This window comes from Bombina bombina, chromosome 1, assembly GCF_027579735.1.
Source record: "Bombina bombina isolate aBomBom1 chromosome 1, aBomBom1.pri, whole genome shotgun sequence".
NCBI lineage: Eukaryota > Metazoa > Chordata > Amphibia > Anura > Bombinatoridae > Bombina > Bombina bombina.
Genome location: NC_069499.1, coordinates 435,661,249 through 435,676,385, shown reverse-complemented (window position 1 = coordinate 435,676,385; position 15,137 = coordinate 435,661,249). Strand labels below are relative to the sequence as shown.

The 15,137-nt window shown below is 37.8% G+C and overlaps 1 protein-coding gene across 1 annotated transcript in view; it reads left to right on the top strand.

The window, feature by feature from the left end:
* The first annotated feature begins 245 nt into the window (after positions 1-245).
* TTC21B (tetratricopeptide repeat domain 21B) overlaps positions 246-15,137 on the top strand; it is a 397,674-nt gene continuing 382,782 nt past the window's right edge. Inside the window, exons 1-5 of the mRNA XM_053698392.1 lie at positions 246-400; positions 6,128-6,257; positions 6,362-6,472; positions 6,982-7,148; positions 9,463-9,585. Coding sequence (XP_053554367.1) covers positions 368-400; positions 6,128-6,257; positions 6,362-6,472; positions 6,982-7,148; positions 9,463-9,585 — 564 coding nt within the window. The 5' untranslated portion in view covers positions 246-367. The remainder of the gene's footprint in view (positions 401-6,127; positions 6,258-6,361; positions 6,473-6,981; positions 7,149-9,462; positions 9,586-15,137) is intronic.

The window sequence follows — 15,137 nt, the reverse complement described above, 5'->3', positions numbered from 1 at the left end:
AATTTCTGATTTAAATAATCTGCATTCAGCGCTTGAAATTGAAATTCTTCATTGATAACGCATTTTATCCAGAAACCAATCACCACACCATACACGCGCAGAAGATTTGAGAGGAGGTCTGGACGTGCCCTTCGGATAAATGTAAGCGTGCAGCACGTAGAGTTTTGGGTTTCTTTCGCTGCGTGACGTCTTGCGTCAGGTTTGACGTTTGGATGCTGTTTAGTCTGTAAGCGCTGTCTGCATTGGGAGCGGTTCGAAAACAAAAGATGCTACTTGCACCAGCAGATAAAGTGTATATTTAGTCTGTAGTGTAAAGGCGCTGTCTGCTGTTTATGTAGTGAGCAGAGCTACGACAAAATAGCATCCAATGTCTGCCGACGCGTCTTTGTCCAATACTCAGGTGGGAACTCCTTTACTCAGGGGGTCTCATTGTATATTGTTTTTTTTTTGTCTCATCTAAGGAATGGGTAGTCACGTGACCATTGGGCAACTGATGCTCACAACATGGAAACGTATATAAATATGTATCATTTGTAGGTTATCACTACTCTATACATGAAATGTATACGTATAAAAGGTAATCTCTTATTTTAGGGTATTTTATTAGGAGCATCGGCCCAATTTAGTATTTTAGCGTATTGTAATTCTCAATGCTCTCACTGGTAACACAATGTTTATACAATGTTGCAAGTAATCAGAGTGCATGAAAAACTGTGAAGCTAATTCAGTTTTTACTACTACAGTATTATGCACTGTAAAATTAACACTTTATTGCCTAGAGTAACTAGTTTCATCATCATGCCCTGTAAAATGAACCCTTTGTTGCCTACAGTAACTAGTATTATGCACTGTAAAATTAACCCTTTTGCCTACAGCAATAGGCTTAATAGTTTAACTGATGGCATTGCAAGGGTTAATAGAAAAGAGATTGAATTCAGTATGTCAATATGTGCCCTAAGGGCAGTGCTGTTTTCATTTTAGAAGCTCTATGTGCAGTTTCTTCAAGATGCAACATTGTATTAAGAAACATTGTATAGAAAACATCAACAGTGGCTGGGAATTTAAAACGCTTGTTTCTCCCATAGACAATAAAATACGCTAAAATAAGAGATTACTCGTATAAAATATATATTTTAATGCAAGTTTTTCCTTTTTACGGGAAGCTATTGAGTGGGTTATCATACATTCATAGAATTTAATAGAGGAAAGTGTTCTGCTGTGAGTGGAGAAATAAAGCTTGAGAAATGATAAGCTTTGTCTCTAGGTTGGATGTTGCAGGATGGGCTAGAATGAGAAACCATCCTTCTACTTCCTACTTATCAAGCAGCACCAGAAGACATACTGTACACATAGTAAACAACATTTATTAATTGGACAATATTTTTTAAGGTGATAGTGGTCTGATTAAAAATGTACTACAACAAGTTGACCTTGAAGCTAAATTTCAAGGATACAGATGGGAACTGACGTATTACATAAGGCTAACACGATTTTTAAATGCCCCCTCCCTTTTCCTCTGTACTTGCTCTGCATAAAGCATCTTATATATTAGAAGGGTGCTATCATGCAAATACAGGACAGCTGACCATTGATGTTTGGGGGTGCATAGCACTTCCCTATAGCTATTACTGGTTATTCACTTTTAAACAATATACAAACTTTTATTATTTACTGACAATTTGTTATGGAATCTTACATTGTTCCTTTGAAGTGAAAATGTTTCTTGTCATTGAGGTGACAGTGTGTAATGCAGAAGGATTAAGGTTTTTCATAATTTATTGCACTATTAATATGAAAAATGTATCCCTATTCACAACTAACTGAATAGAAAAAGAACTTTAGAGGAAAAAAGAATTGAAGTTTTGTAATAAACTAAACTAATTAAAGGTGTATGTAAGTCCAATATTTACATTAATATATCACTTTCATCCTGCACCCATAGTATGTATTTATGCTTTTTAAAAAATAGTGCATGTTTTTTTATTAATATTCAGTAATATGGTTGCCCTGCTCTCTCTCTCTTTGCTTTTTTCTTATTCTTCATATACATTTATGGTAAAAGAAGCCAATTAGAGGCTGCATTACCAGACTCATTTTGTTAAAAAATCTGTAAAGTCAAAATTAAACTTTCATTATTCTGAACATGGCAGCCATTATGAAGCACTCTCCAATTTACTGCTGTTATCAAATATGCTTTGTTCTATTAGTGTCCTTTGTTGAAGAGAATATTGAGGCTTAGGAGCATCAATACACTGCTGGAAGCTAGCTGCTAATTAGTGGCTGCACATATAGGCCTCTTTTCATTGGCTCAGCAGATATGTTCAGCTAACTCCCAATAGGGCATTGCTGCTCCATAGCTTTATAAGAATCATGAAAGTTTAATTTGACTTTACTGTCCCTTTAACTTGAAATTGCAGTAAATATTTCTGAATAGAGAGCTGATAATTCTCTAAAACTTGTACAACTGTCCTTCCAGGAGTATGGAATTTACATAGCCTGCCACCTCAAACAGGTGTTTGTTTTTATTTCATTTGATCACTGGGGACAAGTACAAGGGGGACATAACAGTGATGCTCTTGATCATAGCTTGCATTAAAATGTCTCATCACATTTCTGTCATGAAGTGTTGCAGCCAATCCCTGCACCCTTCTCCTCTCACTTACCTTGCACAGAGACAGACAGCACACAGTTCAGGGAAATTAGCAGGCTCATAAGGCTAGATGCATATATGTTGCTTATAGAGGGGCTTCATGATCATCCAATGTGGGAATGGGACTTATAGAAGGGCTGCAAGATATTGGGATCTTATAGCTGATGTGCGCTTGTCATTTATAGGACTGCAGAGCTAGGCATCTGTTTTTCTGATATAGGTAGGGCCTGCTAGACCAATAGTCTGTTGAGGTCTGAAGTTGTACGCTGCTAACAGAAGGGCTTTGTTCAGAACCATCATCAACTGTGGACCTATGGCTGTGATGCCAGGGCAATCATTAGAGGTGGCTGACAGAATGGTTGGAGGGCTATGGGTCTGGCTGGATGTCTTATGTATGTACCTAAAAGAAAGACTTCAGGGTGAGGGGTCTGCTATTTGTATGTAGCTGGCAGAAGGGATGAACATAGGTCATCTGTAAGGCAGAGGGTGTTCAAGGGTTGACCTGAGGTTTTCTATGTATATGTTGCTGAGAGTGAGCCACAAGGTCACAGGTCTGAGGCAGCCTCTTGCAAAAGATGTACAAACGTATGAATTTAATGGAAAGCAAAACTTACATTTGGTCTTTGATGAGAAGCTATATAATGTTCAAGTCTTTATCTTGATATTGCTACTGATAAGTGATTTCTAGGTGTTTTTAGCTTATATGTTAGCAAGCTAGAGCTTCCATTAAAGGGACAATAAAGTCTTTTATTATTCAGGTAGAGCGTGCAATTTTTAACAACTTTCCAATTTACTTCTGTTATCCTAAGTTTCTTCATTCTCTTGGTATGCTTAGTTGAAAAAAAGCATACCTAGGTAGGCTCTTGAGCAGCAATGGGGAGCTAACTGGGGATTGGCAGCTGCACCTCACAAAATGTTGCTTACAGCTAGCTCCCAGTAGTGAATTGCTGCTCCTTCAACAAAGGATGTCAAGAGATTGAAGGAAATGTAATAAAAAAAAAAAAAACCCTTGTATGCAAAGTTGTTTAACACTATATACTCAATTTGAATTGTGAACACTACATTTTGGATTCCATGCTCCTTTAATGTTTTTATTAATTTAAGCAATTATTTTCGTTAATTACCTGCCACAGATAATAAGATGTGTAGTAAAAAAAATAATAACTGTGTTGTACAACAATCTAAACTACAATACAATAAAATATTGATGGGCAACATGTTTAATGTAAAGGCTAAAGGGTGTGTGTTCCTTTATATACGTTTCAGAGAGTTGTCACCGTTTATTTTTTTAAAATAATTACACTGCTTTTTATAATGCGCTATTGCACTTTGTAGCATCTTTTACATAGATGCATAAGCAGAAACCTTTCACTTTGCTCAGTATAAAATAGTGGGATATTAATTATGTTTAACCAAAGAACAATATTCCATTTAAATAATAAAGTCAGAAGTAAAAAAAAAAAATTAAATGAAGAACTCGTATACTACATATTTTTTCACAATTTATTAAAAAAATGTCTGTGTGAAATAATATAGTTTTTATGATAAATTAAAATTCTAAACTTTTGATTTCCTAAACTCTTTAGTGCCTAAAACAAACTTGTAATTTTACAAAACAGACCATTGTGGCATTAACTAAAATATGATTATAGTCTACAAGCCTGCTTTGACAAACATAAGGCACATAGTCTACAATGCATATTTTTAATGATATAACTTCATAGATGTATTTTGCTTTGGTACAATGCATGCTAGGAAAAAATACAGTGTGGTACCTGTACTTTGAAAAGATCTAAAGAAGATGTTGTAAAATGCAGACACCCCTTATACTGCATAAGACAAATAAATATAGGTTTGAAAATGTATAGATCAACCAAAAGGAGCTGAAACATGTTAAGATTTAGCATGTATTGTTAATCTGTAACCACATATATTAATTCTTAACTTTCTAATTCTCTGAGACATTCATAACCAGATGCTGACACATTATTGAATTGCAACATACTAGTTTAAAAACATTTTCTGCCTCTTTCATGTCTCGTTCATTCAAAGAAAGGTGGGAGAATGTACTGTTTATATGTTTTGATTAAAAGGAGAGGAAAGTCAAAATGAAATGTAAGCGCTTAGTTCTCTCATATCCTTTGTTTAAAAAATAGTCCTAGGCGAGCTCAGGAAGGGTGCACGTTTATTTAGCCATCTGGCAGCAGTGCTTGCAACAATGTTTATATTAATGTTATATATAGTTACATACACTGCTGTCACAAAATGCTACATACACTCTTATCTGTGAAGTTTGCAACTATATAGAACCTGGTTTCTCAACAGCCGGGCCGTGGCCCAGTACCGGGCCGTGATAGCCCTGCTGGTGGGCCCTGACCTGTCATGCCCCCACTGCACACTCTTACTCCACTGCACACAAGGGGCAGACTGAGACCAATCAAGGCCACAGGAAAACTGTCTCACACTGACCCAAATGTATTCAAATTTATGCAAATGAACATGGTAGCCTCCCTGCCCTAACCCAAACAAGCCCATCAACCTCCAGAGCCAGGAACCCCAACATTAAGGGCCAAAGAAAGGGCCCCCAACCTCCAGGGTCAGACCTCACACTCCATGGCCCTCACAGCGACAGACCCTCGGCAGGACCCCCACCCTCCAGGGCCCCCACTAAACCCACACTGAACTGCTTAGTTACTGATAGGGCAAATCCCTGCTGCTTACTATATATATATATATATATATATATATATATATATATATATATATATATATATATATATATATATATATATATATATATATATATATATATATATATATATATATATATATATATATATATATATATATATATATATAAAATCTACCGGGCCCTGGACATGTCCAGCTAAACTTTACCGGGCCTTGAGGTCACTTTGGTTGAGAACCACTGATATAGAACATTTATATAAACATTGTTTTAAAAAAACTGCTGCTAAATGGCTAAGGATACATGCAAGCTCCTGAGCTCACCTAGGATTACTCTTTAACAAAGGATACCAAGAAAATTAAGCAAAATAATAAAGTATTTTTTTTTTTAAAATTGCATGCTCTATCTGAATCATGCATGTTTAATTTTGACTTTATTTTCTCCTTATGCAAATAATGTTTGAATGTAAATGAGCTATGGTTGCTTATTCAGTTCTCTCAATGTTACCACCTGGGTAGACATGCTGCAATTTGTAATAATATCACATTTACTACTATCCAAAGAACAAATTAATTGCATAATGTAACATAAATGTATTTAATTATATTTTGTACGATGAAAATGTATAATAATATTAGTGAATTTAAGCCTAATATTGTTTTAAATTTTAGCCAGGTAGTCAGAAAAATCAGCTGGGTGGTGCACCCATTAAAAAGGTTTAAAGGAGAACACTTATTACGGGATGTCTATAAAGCACTACTTGTAGTCATTTTGTTTTGTCTTTTTAGGCATTAATCAACTATTACTGTCAGGAAAAGTACTTTCATCATGTTCAGACTGTTGCTAATGAAGGTCTTAAGGAATATGGTAATGATCCAGTCCTTCTTTTCTTTCGTGCCTTCGGGATCTTAATGGAAGGTAATTATATTTAAATGGGTTTCTCTACCAAGTGTATCAGTGTCGATTTCTGAGGGGGAAGACATCTGTGTATGTTGTAATTGTTTATTTTTTACACAATTTAGATCAGGTTCAGGAGGCAATCCGTGAACTGGAATTTCTAAAAGACAAATCTGACATTTCACTATGCTGTCTCATGGCCCTGATATATGCCCACAAGAAAAGTTCTCAGCCAGGTAAGTTATAACTATGTTTAATACATTGGGGCCTATTTATTAAAGGTCTTGCGGACCTGATTCGACAGTGCAGATCAGGTCCGCAAGACCTCGCTGAATACGCTCTCCACATTTAACATTGCACCAGCAGCTCACAAGAGCTGCTGGTGCAACGCCGCCCCCTGCTGACTCGCGGTCAATCAGCCGCCAGCAGGGAGGTGTCAATCAACCCGATCATACTCGATCGGGTTGATTTCCGGCGATTCCTGTTGGACAGGGTTATGGAGCAGCTGTCTTTAGACCGCCAGAAACACGGGCCTACAAGCTCTGTTCGGAGCTTGATAAATGGGCCCCATAATCTCTACTGATAATTGCCCTTTAAAATCTATTTGTAGTGTTTTTCATCTTTTTTCAATTCTGAGTGTAACACAAAATCTAAGCCCTTAACCTTACTGAACTACATCGTAATTTTTCTTTGTAAAAACACTGCAACTCCTCCATATATAATAAAACGTATGCACTTTTTGTAGACCGAGAAGCTATTCAGGAGTTGGATGCTAAAATGAAAGATTTTCGTAAGACAGCAGGACACAAATCATTATACTTTGCAGGACTGTTTTTGTGGCACATGGGTCGCCACGATAAAGCCAGAGAATATGTTGACAGAATGATCAAAATATCAAATGGCACTAAAGAGGTAAGTACTTTTTATTCTATTTTATCGTTACAAATACATACTTGTTAGTTTCAAAATGTTAAACGGAGAGTCAACACCAAAAATTTTGTTGTTTAAAAAGATAATTAATCCCTTTATTACCCCTTCCCCAGTTTTGCATAACTAACACTGTTATATTAATACAATTTTCCTCTGTAATTACCTTGTATCAAAGTCTCTGCAGGCTGTCCCCTTTTCTCAGTTCATTTGACAGACTTGCATTTTAGCCAATCAGTGCTGATAAATAACTCCATGGGAGTGAGCACAATGTTATCTATATAACACATTACCTAACGCCCTCTAGCTGTGAAAATCGGTCAAAATGCACTGAGATAAAAGGCGACTTTCAAGGGTTTTCGAAATTAGCATATGGTGTAGCTTTCAACAAAGAATACCAAGAGAACAAAGCAAATTTGATTATAAAAGTAAATTAGACAGTTGTTTAAAATGACATGTTCTATCTGAATCAAGTTTAATTTGGACTTTACTGTCCCTTTAAGGAACAAATTCCCTAGAAAAGAACAGACCCATATATTGAGAGTTATATTAAATAACATTCTATCCATTTTTGGTGTACCTACTCTGTGGGACATACATGTCTCACATCAATTGCAAAGGACAAAGGATAACTCCATAAATATCGTTGAGATGTGGTGTTGCTTTAAAGGGATATGAAACCTATTTTTTTTTCTTTCATGATTCAGACAGATAATGTGATTTTAAACAACTTTCTAATTTATCAACATTTTTTTCTGTTGGTATCTTTTGTTGAAAAGCAGGAACATATGCTTAGGAGCCAACCCATTTCTAGAGCACTTAATGGCAGCAGTTTTGTAAAAATGTTATCCACTTACAAGAGCACTAGATGGCAACACTATTTCCTGCCATGTAGTGCTTCAGATGTCTACCTAGGTATCTCTTTAACACAGGATATCATGGGAACAAAGCAGATTTGATAATAGAAGTAAGTTGGAAACTTTTTAAAAAAATATTATGTCTAAATCATTAAAAAACAATTGGGTTTCATATCCCTTTAATACTAAGTATTGTAAAGGGACATGAAACCAACCAATTTTATTATCTTATTTGCTTCACTATCGTTGTATTTTGTTGTTGTTAAAATGCATACCTTGGTAGGCTCGGCAGCAATGCAATACTGGGGGGGGTTAACTGATGATTTCACATATACGCCTCTTTGGCTCACCCAATGTGCTCAGCTAGCTCCCAGTAGTTTATTGCTGCTGCTTCAACACAGGATACCAAGAGAATCAAGAAAATGTTATAATAGAAGTAAATTGAATTTTTTTTAATTGTATGCTCTAATCATGAAAGCAAAAAAATGTTTTTTTTATGTCCCTTTCAAATGCCATCATAATTGTTAGATTAGTCCAGTAGGCAGCAGTATATTATTCAGTAATGATATTGATATGTGTAGGAAGTTTAAGGGTTAAAGGGACAGTGTACTCAGGCAAGCAGCATACATAAGTTCATTGTTGATTCAGGGAATACCCTTTAAATATGACCGCTCTTTCTCACATCCTCCACTGGGAGGCTTCTTTCTTCTGATGTCTCTTATTTACATATCTTTTCTGTATCCAGTACTCCCATATTGCAATTTTTAGCATAGGTGAAGGTTTAATGGGAAAAAACGTTATTTCAAAAGACAAAGTGAAGGGAAATGAGCTATTTGTTAACAATTTAGCTATGTGTTTAATCAAATATCAGGGTTTAAAGGGACATAAAAACCCAAACATTTTCTTTAAGGATCCCAGATAGAGCAATTAATTTTACCAAACAGTTTTCCAGTTTACTTCTATTATTAAATTTGCTTCATTCTCCTTTTAATTTGAGTTGAAGGAGCAAAAATGCACTACTGGGAGCTAGCTGAATACATTGGGTCAACCAATTACAAGAGGCATATATGTGCAGCCACCAATCACCACCTAACTTTCCAGTAGTGCATTGCTGCTCCTAAACCTACCTATGTATGCAAAGTAACAAGAATACAAAGTAAATTAAATAATTGAAGTCAATTGCAAAGTTGTTTAAATTAGCATGCTCTGTCTGAATTATGAAAGTTTAATTTTGACTTTACTATCCCTTTAAAACAATGTTTTTGCAAGCAATAGTGCAATGATAAAATGCAGTTTCTATTGATTTTTATTTTATGTCCCTTTAAGAAAAGCATCCCCAGAATGGATGTGTACTCTTAATATGATTACAAAAAAACAAATAATCCCGTAGGACTGTTGCTTTTATTGACTTTAAAAAAACTAAAATTTCAGTGACTTTACAGGGATATGTTTTGAAAGCATGGCTTGATCTAACCTGTGGAAAAGAAGGCTATGTTAAGAAAGCTCTGAAATATTTAGAAGAAGGACTGCATGACGGGACAGATGTGTTTGCTATGCTGGGAAAGGTAAGTAAAAAAAAAAAGACTGCAACACGCATTATTATTAGGGCTGTCTATGGGTACAAAAGATAAAAGAATAATGAAGATACAATATTTTTAAGACACAGGACAAACATTTTCAGAAAAATACAGGAGGAATAGAGGGATCTATTCCCATGGGAATTTATAATCTAGAACTTATGCATTTGTTATCAAAATATTTCTTGGTGCTAGGTGAGCAGGGGGGCGGGCTTAGTCTAAATGGGGCTTTGTGCATAGATTGTATGATGGACAGTATATTGGTATGTATTTTACTTTAAAATACAAGACGGATGCGTTGTGTGCTGTGCTGCAAGTAGCAGTTTTACTTGGTAGCCTGTTATCCGCCATTACAGCATGGCGGGAAGGATGGTGCAGGAAGATGGAGAGGCTTCACTGTGCTCTGTTACGCGCGCTTGCTGGGTGCAGTAAGTGTGTCACGTGACCCACTTCCGCTCTTAGTCTATAGCGTAGCAGTGTTTCTCTCTGTGCATATTTGGGCATGCTGATCATTTTCTAGTGCTGATCATTTTATAGTGCAGAATAGTTGGCGGTCATCTAAGTTCCTTTTCTTCTTGTGGGGAAGCAGCCTCAGGTCTGACAGTGTTATTGCTACAATTAGCAATAGTCCGACAATTATGCCTCTTGTTTTTCAGAATGCTTGGTTGCAGCTTTGTAAGCATGATGTTTTTTGCACACAACGGCTGGAGAACTAATTCAGTACATTTCAAGATTAAAATGTTAATTTCTCCAGCACAATTTAATATTTGAAGATTTATTAAATGTTACTTTACATTGAATAAGATTGTCCAACTATACAATATTTAGCTAGATCTCTTGAATGAAGAGAGAGAGCTTTGTCTCTGAGCCCAATGTCTCCCAGGATGATGTATTTAGGTAATGCCACAACTTTCTCTTCTTATGTCCCAAGCCTTAATGGCGTCACATGCAGTGCCCTGTGGTTCCTCTCAATCTCATGGAGGAGTACTCTTGCCTATAGATTTTGCGATACAGCTATCTTCTGTAGTATCTGTGTCATTATCTTATTTTCCTATGTTAAAGGGAAAATGCAAGAGGAAAACTAGAGATTCAGATAGTAAGGTTTCTGTTCGGCCTTACTACACAGGTTGCCCCCAATCATCAGTCTGAGGAGGAGGATATGTTGGTAGACTCTGAGGGTGAAATCTCTGATGCAGGTAGTATAATTCCTTCATCTGATGCTGAAGTAGTATTCTTCAGATTTAAGCTTGAACACATTCAGTTTTGTTAAGGGAGGTTTTGACTTCTTTGGAGTGACTCCGATACGCCTGTCGTTGTCAACCCTCAGAATCTAGTAAACTTTATAAATACTAGGATTCTTCTGTGGAAGTTTTTCCTGTCCCAGTCTGTGCTAGGAGTGGCACATGGTACCTAAACTAGTAGGGGCCATTTCTTCTTTGGTTGAGAGAACTACGATCCCTAGAGAGGATAGCTACTCTTTTCAGGATCAATGGACTAAGCTGGAGGCTTACATGGAACAAGTGCGGCATCCTATTGGTGCAACACCTTGTCTGATTCCATTTTGGTAGGGACTCCTTTGGAGGAGATCCAGAACAGAATTAGGGCTTTTAAGCTAGCTAATTCTTCTTTTTCTGATGCTACCATGCCAGTCTTTCAGCTTGGTGCCAAGATATCTGGCTTCACTGTGCTAGCCTGCGGGCATGGTGACTATTTGTCTTGGTCAGTGAATTTTTCCCCTGAGTCCAAGCTTATGGTGCTTCCTTCCAAGAGTAATACCTTGTTTGGTCCTGATTGACAAGATAAGATGAAGGACCCGAAGAAGTTGTCCCCAATCCGGGATCAGACCAAGTGGGAGGCTTATTCTCTCATGTTTGTCTTCAAACATGGATATGCGATGTCCCAGATAGACTACAGTCATAGTATTTCAGAGTTATTAAATAGACTTGATGCCTTTCCATCCAGAGGCAGGTTCCTTCTCTCACATTTATCTGTAAACCAGATAAAAAGAGAGGCGTTCTTGAAATGTGTACAGGATCTTTCCTCCCTGGTAGCTATAGTTCCAGTCCAAGTACAGGAACTGGGTCTAGGTGTCTATTCTAATTGGTTTGTGGTTCCCAAAAAAGAAAGAATTTTCTGGCCTATTCTAATCCTGAAGTGTCTAAACCAGTTTCTTAGAGTACTGTCCGTCAAGATGGAAACTATTTGTTCCATTCTTCCTTTAGTGAGAGAGGGTCAGTTCATGGCCTACAGCCACACCACCCTGAATGCGCCCGATCTCATCTGATCTCGGAAGCTAAACAGGGTCGGGTTTGGTTAGTACTTGGATGGGAGTCCGCAAATACATGCTGGCTACATGCTGTGGTCACTTGCCAGCTACATAGCTGCAGTCGGCAGGGAGGAAACAGGACCCGTTTGGCGGAGCTACCCAGTCGGGGTAGCCGGAGTATCTGTCACACCATCACAATCTGCCATCCTCATTCCAGGAGTAGACAACTGGAAAGCGGATTTTCTGAGCAGACAGATTTTTTACCCCGGGAAGTGGGAACTCCTTCCGTAGATGTTCTCCAGCTTAACCCTCAGTTGGGGGGTGCCGGAACTGGATCTGATGGAGTCTCGGCAGAATGCCAAGCTTCCAAGGTAAGGTTCAAGGTCAAGGGATCCACAGGCAACTCTGATAGGGGCACTGACAGGCCCTTGGGATTTCAGGTTGGATTACCTGTTTCCTCTGTTTGCTCTCCTGTCACAAGTCATTGCTCGTATCACACAGGAGAAAGCGTCTGTGATTCTAATAGCCCTTGCATGGCCTCACAGGATCTGGTATGCAGACCTGGTGGAGATGTCATCTCTCCCACCTTGGAAACTGTCTCTGTGGAAGGGCCTTCTGATTGGGGTCCCTTCCTTTATCCAAATCTAGTTTACCTTAAGCTGACTGCTTGGAGTTTGAACACTTAGTCCTGTCTAAGCGTGGTTTTTCTGAGTCGGTTATTGAGACCATGATTCAGGCTTGCAAGCCTGTTACTAGAGAGATTTGCCATAAATTTTAGCACAAATATCTTTCTTGGTGTGAATCCAAGGGCTACTCTTGGAGTAGGGTCAGGATTCCTAAGATTGTGTCCTTTCTCCAGGAAGGTCTGGAGAAGGGTTTGTCAATCAGTACCCTGAAGGGTCAGATTTCTGCACTTTCTTTTTGGCTACTTAAGTGTCTGGAGAACATGCCAGATGTGCAATCTTTTTGTCAGGCTTTCTTCAGAATGTATTTGCATTCCATAGATATTAGATTGTTGTCTTGGAAGTTCTTTTTTCTTGTTGCTATCTCTTCTGTGCGGTGAGTCTCGGAACTCTCAGCTTTGCAGTGTGATTTGCCTTATCTTATCTTTCATGCTGATAAGGCGGTTCTTCGTACTAAGTTAGGTTTTCTTCCTAAAGTTGTTTTCGGATAGAAATAGAATAGAAATTGTTGTTCCTTCACTATGTCCTAATCCTTCTTCTCATAAGTAACGTTTGTTGCACAACTTCGATGTTGTGAGTGCTCTTAAAGTGAAGGTCAATTTTAATGAATTAGTGCCTGATTTTTAATAATCCTATTAAAAACAAGGGCACTTTAATTCATCAAAATTGACATTTCACTAATTTTCTTAAAAATTTACCTTTTAATCCTGGTGGGTCCAAAATGACGAATCCGGCTTTCTCCAATCACGACATTGCATCAGGTCAAGATTCCCCCAGGGGGAAGCCGTGATTGGAGGAAGCCTGATTCGTCCTTTCTGACGTCTGCAGAGGCTTGCGACTGCCGTGGGAATCGCTGGAGCGGCTGCCAGAATGAAAAGGTAAGTCTTTGAAGAAAAAGAGGGAAATGTGTTTTTTTTTTTAATATTTCTTTTATTGAGGGTTTTTTCGAAAGATACATCAAACAGTTACTGTCATGTTACAAAGGGAACAGGATTAAACACACAATGCCACAAAGATATATTAACATATTATAGTGAAGTTGGTGAGTGATGTGGTAAATAACATGACATGGACTTCTGAATCCTCCATTTTGTAATGAGTATCTTATTGGGGTGACTATTGAGCTGACCACTTGTGGGTCTTATGGTTATAGAGTTAGAGCATATATGATAGTCCCGTAGTTGGCCACTCCTGGGCCTTATGATAAGTTTAAATTGAGCAAGATATAGTTTGGATTCTAGCTGAAAGTATAAAGGGATAAAATAATGAAGGGGTTCCATGACTAGGAAATTAAGGGGTTTATGGACTTGCTTATGTTATTTTGTCAACAATCTGGGACTTTGGGTCAAATTAAAGTAGTGTTACATAGTTTGGGTGGAGAATGTGTACATCAATGCCCTTATACTTTTAATTGTGAGGTGAAGACAATTTGCATATGTAGATAAATGTATTTTTTTGGGAGCTATTAAGTATAATGGGTCTCTAACCGAGTTTGGTCTATCTCTCCCACTAATTTATAGTGAAGTTTGTAGACTGCGCTATGTGAAGATGATAGTGTGCTAGCTTTAGTTATATTAGAGAGGATAATGAAGTGCTCTGTGCTATGTCTAGAAGCTCATGTGATGAATTATATGGATAACTCCCTGACAATTATGTGTATTATGTTATAGGGCACATCTTCAATAGATATATGGAAACCTGTAACAGACTGTTATAAACTAGTAAAAACATCTGTATAGTCATCTGAACGCGTACAACAACAAGAAAAAAAAACAAACAGTAATAGAAGGAACATTACTTAATGTTGCATACTCAGGGAAGTTAAACTATTGTAGTTTGGGGCAACTGGCATTGAAATAGTCTCTCATCCTATTAAGCTATTACAGTAAAATAGTTCAAGTGTAAAGAGCGGATAATGGGGTGTTCTGTACTATATCTAGGAGCTCATGTGATGAATTACATGGATTATTCCCTGTCAAATATGTGGATTGTTTTAGAAGGAACATCTTCAACAGATATATGGAGATCTGGAACAATTATAAGCTAGTACAAACATCTGTATAATCATCTGAACGCATTTAAACCCCCCCCCCCCCCCCCACACACACACACAGAAATAGAAGGAACATATGTAGCAATTTCAGACAAGATAGTTAAACTATTGTAACTTGGGGTAACTGGTATTGATAGTCTCTCATCCATATTAGGAATGACATAGCTGTAGATCAACAAGAGGGTATTTAACCACTATGGGCGATGTGGTAGTCTCTGCTCAACCAATTCCCGATACGACGAGCTGACCTTCAATTTGTGGGTAGTGGTGATCTGGAAAAGTCTGTATTGGCAGGCATACAAACCACCATCGGGGAGGTAAATGTGGTCGACTGCAAATGTTGCATGGCAGTGGGCTGAAACAGGCATGCGTTCCACATCTTACAGTATATTGCCACCCCAAAGCATTGATGCAAAGCCGGGATATTCCCCACCTTCTTAGCCTGGTTAGGATCCGACTTTCAACACACCAGACTTTGATTATATTGCAGGTACTTGTCAGGAGACCGGCTGCACCATCCTGAATTTTATCTAGTGGG